The sequence below is a fragment of the Onychostoma macrolepis genome, chromosome 16, assembly GCF_012432095.1.
Source record: "Onychostoma macrolepis isolate SWU-2019 chromosome 16, ASM1243209v1, whole genome shotgun sequence".
In the NCBI taxonomy this organism is placed as follows: Eukaryota; Metazoa; Chordata; class Actinopteri; order Cypriniformes; family Cyprinidae; genus Onychostoma; species Onychostoma macrolepis.
This window is the reverse complement of record NC_081170.1, coordinates 9,895,216-9,901,215: the sequence shown is the minus strand read 5'-3', so window position 1 is coordinate 9,901,215 and position 6,000 is coordinate 9,895,216. Positions and strand designations below refer to the sequence as shown.

Here is a 6,000-nt window from a genome sequence, read left to right as displayed (position 1 = left end):
ATTTTACGATTTATGTACATAAATGTTCAATCAATCAACGTATTTATGTATTCATTTATTTATGCACTTCAAGCACTCCAAAATTAACTTAAATTATTAATATATTTATATTATTCTCTTCTGGAAATAATCTCTAGGTTTACAGGTGCATCTGGATGTTTATTATCTGACTTTTTATACATGATAAATGGAGACTGTTTGTAAGATTAAGCTTTTCTCTCTCTCTAGAGGCAATGATTATACAGAACATAGTACTTGGTTAATTGTCTGTGACTTAAATTAGTCCATTTTGGCAGAACCTACCTGAAGAAAATGTTTATTCATTTTCATTCTGAGAGGTTTTGTGAAGTAGTTTCAGTGCCTGTAGCGATAGACAGATTGATGCCATTTGCACCTGTCAGAAAGACTTACAGCCGCTCCGAATGTCGTCACATTTCAATAAGAGCCCCATTCTCTGCTGCCAATTGGGCATATCTGTTGGTGTGCTGTGAAATGACAAACGTTACGTAATAGAGCTTTGGGGCTTGACGGGAGGTTGGCGAAGTTCTGAAAATATACACGGCACCATGAAGTGCAACATGAACTGCGTTTTATTAGCACACAATATACACATTATCAATCAGTTGATGATATACTTCAGCTGCTGCAGGATGTGTGATCAACATAACGAACAAGATGCTAAACCAGGTTTACACAATGAATTTCTGAAGGACATTTATCGGCAAATCAGACAATCGCTTTCCACTGTTGGAGATATTTTGTATTGTTATAAGTGGTTGAAAAAATACTTCAGCACTGAGGAGTATCAGGTACAGAGACATAATTTTCACCAAACATAAAAATAATAATAATAAAAAAAGATCAATAAATAAATCAATTATATACCATATAAATGTAATAGCTATGTGAAGGCTATGCTTTTTATTTAGCTTTTTGTTCTTTTTAAATTCATTTAACTGTAGCTGGTATTATAACCCTTTACACATTTAAACTCTGAAGGTGTCAATACTGAAAATACAGTAATTGTTTTTTTTTATATATTTATCATCAATGTTACCGTTATTAGATAAACTCACCAACTATGTACACATGAGTTTGTGGCCATGCTAGTTGAACAACTAAGATTCTTACCCACAATATACAGTCAAAGCATAAAGCGGTCTGGACGTAAACATCTTGTGCTGAGAATAATAATTTCGCAACTATGCATGGTTTGCAACATTGCTATGGAAAACAAAGTACCTATTAGACAAGAAAGGCAATACATGACACACTCTGCCTTGATTTCGTAGGGAAGGGGATGGTGTAAATTGTACATAAATACAGATGAGTCTCTCTCTTGTTTTTCAGGGCATCATTATCAGTCAATCACGTTTCTAATCCCTTCTGCTCCTTTCGCCACTCTGTGCTCGTTCTACTCCAGGTCTCCAGGCCCAAGCTTTCTGTGCTTCCAGCTCAGTCTCTCTCTTCTTCCTCCTCAGATAGGACGAGATATGAGCTATATGAACAGCTGCTATAGTGTTCCATGATATCACAGTGGGGTCATGGGTCGGGGGACGTGTCACCGGTGAGGGAAGCAGCAGGAGGCACAGAGACACAGTGTGACCACATGAGTGAGAATAATCCTGTTTGGATGCGTGAGTGTGTTTTCATCAGGGTAGGCGTGTGTGGAGCATGGGTTAGCAGCTTTGTGGTCTTTGTTCCATCGAAAAGTCTCTCTCTCTCTCTCTCTCTCTCTTTTTTTATTTTTTATTTTTCTTACTGGCTGGCTCGAAGAGAGGCGAGGTGGTCACTGTGTTGATTCTGAGCCCGGAAGCGCAGCCTCTGCTTGTTGGACTTCTTCTTCTGGTCTTTGGTCCGGTGGCCCTTCCCCGAACCACCTATAGCAAAACAACCAGAAAAAGCAAATTAATCTTTGAAACTGTTTGTCTTGACTGACTGGTAGCAGAAAACAAGCAAGAAGCACTGTAAATAATGGGCACTGCAACCATTATGACGTCACACCCATTTCTAAAAGCCTTTTTAAATATTAAATCAAGAAAACATTTTTTTTTTTCAGTTGCAGAATATTCATGATTAGGAACATAATTAAGCCTCTGTATCATTAAGCAAGCACCATCGTTTAATACTAAATTATACTTACACTTACATTAAAAACAATATTATGCACATTAACATTGAAAAGTTTGGGGTCAGTAAGGTTTTTTAATGAAGTCTCTTTATGGTCACCAAGCCTGCATTTATTTGATCAAAAATACAGTAACATACAGTAATAATGTGAAATAGTATTACAATTTAAAATAACTATTTTCTATTTGAATTTACGTTAAAATGTAATTTATACCTCTGATGGCAAAGCTGAATTTTTAGTGTCACAATATCCTCTTTGATATGCTGATTTGGTGCTCAAGAAACATTTGTTATGATGAACAGATTTTATTTATTTTTTTAAATGAACATTATAAATGTCTTTACAGTCACTTTTGGTCAATTTGATGCATCCTTGCAGATTAAAAGTATTAGTTTGTGTCTTCAAAAAAAAAAAAAAAAAAAAAATATATATATATATATATATATAAATATCTTACTGACCCCAGACTTTTGAGGCTGAGGTAAAAAAAATAAAAAATTAAATTAAATTACAGCTGAAAATGAAAACAAGTACAATAATGTGTTATTTCACTCAATAAGAAAATATATTCTTCCCCTTAACCATTTCTTAAAGGGTTAAAACAGCAAGCGAGACCTTCAGCTGCCTGTGAATGATATTTTTACGATTTAAAGACAGCAGCTCTCCGAGCAGAACCCCAAACCAAATGAACCTTTCCTCACCCCTTCTCCCCTCCTCACACTCCAGCTCAAAAAACAGTGGAGCAAAGTGCATAACACTCGTTCACTTCTCAGCCAGGCTTCTCAGACCAGAATTAATGCAAGCCAGGTGTCACAGGCAAAGCATTCTGGGAAAGGCTGTGTGGCATATCGCACACAACGAAGGGTGGCTTGCTAAATCCAACAGTGGCAAATAAGATAACGAGGTGCGTATGATTGAGTGTGTGTGCAAGTGTGTGAACGTTCGAAGGAGAAAGTGTGACAGAGGCACAGAAAATTTGTCAGCAGGGGAAAAACGAGTCAGACTTGGATGCCGGGTGGTATCTGGAATCCCGATCTGGCACACATTCTCTGCTAGCTGTGCTACGGTTCACGTACAGGCTGCAGAAAATAATCGTTCTATAGCTGTATTTCAAGGCCTGGCTCACAGTCTTATTATTACACTTGTTCAGGCCATTTAGCACCACAAAATGAGGCAAGGCAGCATAATGTGTGGTGACTTTATCTCAAGTGGGCCTCTCTCTCAAACGCGGTCCCAGTGCTTGGCTCACTCGCAGCTGCCCGATTGCCATTCCCAGCCCCACGATGTGAATTCTGAGAAAATGATTTTCTTAAGTGGAAACAACCCTGAGAAAATGCTCTTTATTGGTGGTACGAGAAAAAGAAAAAAAAAAAAATGTAACAATTTCGCTTAATCTTCCACCAGCAATTTCCTGCAATTAATACAATCGTTCTATTTTGGGACTGATTTCTTGCGGTCTTGCAATTTGGCACAATGCAAAAATGTTGTCTTTACACGACGGCTCGTTATGCCTTCAGAAACGCCTCGAAAAGCCCTTGGGGTCCATTTTACTCAGTTTTCATTGAACCGAATCTCCATGCGCCTCACATAAAAGCAACAGCAACAGCGAAGCCGCTGAACCTCTTCGATAAATGTCGCTTCCAATTGCTTCAAGTGAGCTATAACGGATTTACTCAGGCACAACATGCAAGTCCATAATGACCACAGGCAATTTCTTTTCGTTTTCTGTTTTAAGAGGCCATTTTGATTCAAAACCGTGTGCTTCATAAACATAGTCTGCAATATGATCAATTTGGGGGCTCACTTTGATGGCAGTAAAGAGCAGAGGTCTACATTAAAAAGACCTGTGTTGCAGGCCAGAGCACATGTGTGCTTTCCTCAAAACCATTAGAACAATATCCTGTCTCATTAAGTTCTGTTTATAGTAGTGGAGAGCAGTGTGATTAACAAGAAGAGAACTAAACTTCAGGCTATTGCTGATCAAATCGTTCAGGTTTTTCTAAAAGGCTATTGAAGGAAATATTTGTCAAAGGCATTGCAAGTTACCAGATGGTACCTGGGTACCCGTTTTTGATGGCTTTTTCTGGCTGGTAGTGTCTTCGGGAATGTCCTGGAAGTCATTATCTTTGTTATTCAACTAGCATTAATTTGAAGACAAAATTATGTCAAGTTATCATTACTCTCATTATAGTTCATAAGTGTAATTTACAGTAGTATGACAATGTAATCTAGAGAGTATGATATACCACGGTTGATGACAGTACTACGGTAAAATATAGTTGTCCACTTTAAAAAAACAAAAAAAACACACATTTCAAATTTGACTGTTGAATCCAGAAATGTCCCTGATTTTATTTCAAAAATCTGTCTCATGAAACGGGGTCGAGTAAAAGTTCCTACAAGTAACAGCTTTCATTTACACGTCCCATCGGACGCTCAAATCATTACTCGTTTGTGAATTCTGAGAAAATGCTGATGGAAATTTTATTACATTTCATAACTGACAGCTAGAGGGCAACCAAAACTAACTGAAAGCCTTATGTCTGTGCAGGTCAAAACAACGCCTGAAATGGAAAATCATATCAGGATGTCTGCAACTATTTAATGTGTCTCAACCTGAATTGATGTCAGGCACAAGATTGTTTGAATTAGGGCGTGCTTGCAGTTTTGATTTAATATTTACAATTAATTGCCAAGTCCAATTAGCAAGGTTCACAGGGTGAGGTCAAGACGGCGTTGCCTTTCGCTACAACCCTACAGTTTGAATTACAGCGGAGAAACGTGAGGGGAAAAAATGATGTGTTTTTAGCATCTCTGATTGGGAAAGCTGAAAGCAACCATATGCCAGAATGGTTTTTATCTATAAACATTGGTTAATTTTTCTTTCTTCCTGTTTTTTAGTGGAATAAAAAAAAAAAAAGAAATCTTTCCGACACTGATTGCTTTCCTTTTGTAGATAAAACAAGCATCTGCCAAAAGACACTCAGTTTTACATGACTTTCAGCATCAAACAAATAAACAAGTTAGTGCTAATCAGAAACAGTGTGCTTGTGTGCGCTCTAATGTTCCGATATCTGCACGGAAAATTGATTACCACTCCTTGGCAACAAAAGAGAGAGTTTTCCCCTGAGTGAATGAGTGTCAAGAAAGAAAAGCAAAGAAAAGAGAACACAGGTGTAAGTTGAAACACATTCTGTACTGTACATCTGCGTGATTTCCTCATAACTTTCTTTCTTCTTCTGGTTTCTGCCACACGCATGCATATGATCTGCTGAAACACCTGGCAATGTGAAATGAAGCCCACGGTAAACCGCTTGGGTTTAAGTTCCACACCGACCACAAATTCCTTCAGCACATGATTTGACATATTATTCTCTCCTTTCAGTCTTCTACCTGGCTCTAACTGCACTGCGTGCCATCAAGATAACCATCAATATAACACATCAGTGTTATCATATAAATATCATATAAATGTTAGTTTTTGATGATTTCATCAAGATGAAAATCTCTAATCGCATGCTTATGAAGCTAGCAACATAGGTTTGATTCCCAGGAAATGCATGAATTGATAAAACACAGTATATACCTTGAATGCAATGTAAGCCACTTTGTGCATCATGTGCAAATTATCAAGTAAATATTAATATTTTAAAAGATAAATTAAATTAATATAATGTAAAATTATTTATTATTCTATACCAAATGCATATAAATCAATCAGTCAATAATCATATTTAAATAGGTATATATATTCGTACTAAAATGGATAAATTAATATGGCTTAACATATATTACTTTACACCAAATGAACTTAAATAAACAATAATAATAAAACAAATAAATAAATATTGTGTAATATTCATTTGTAT

The 6,000-nt window shown here is 36.8% G+C and overlaps 1 protein-coding gene across 1 annotated transcript in view; it reads right to left on the bottom strand.

Annotated features, from left to right (window-relative positions):
* Positions 1–569: 569 nt before the first annotated feature.
* Positions 570–6,000, bottom strand: part of rspo2 (R-spondin 2) — a 55,364-nt gene continuing 49,933 nt past the window's right edge. The window contains exon 5 of the mRNA XM_058747268.1: positions 570–1,880. Coding sequence (XP_058603251.1) covers positions 1,759–1,880 — 122 coding nt within the window. The 3' untranslated portion in view covers positions 570–1,758. The remainder of the gene's footprint in view (positions 1,881–6,000) is intronic.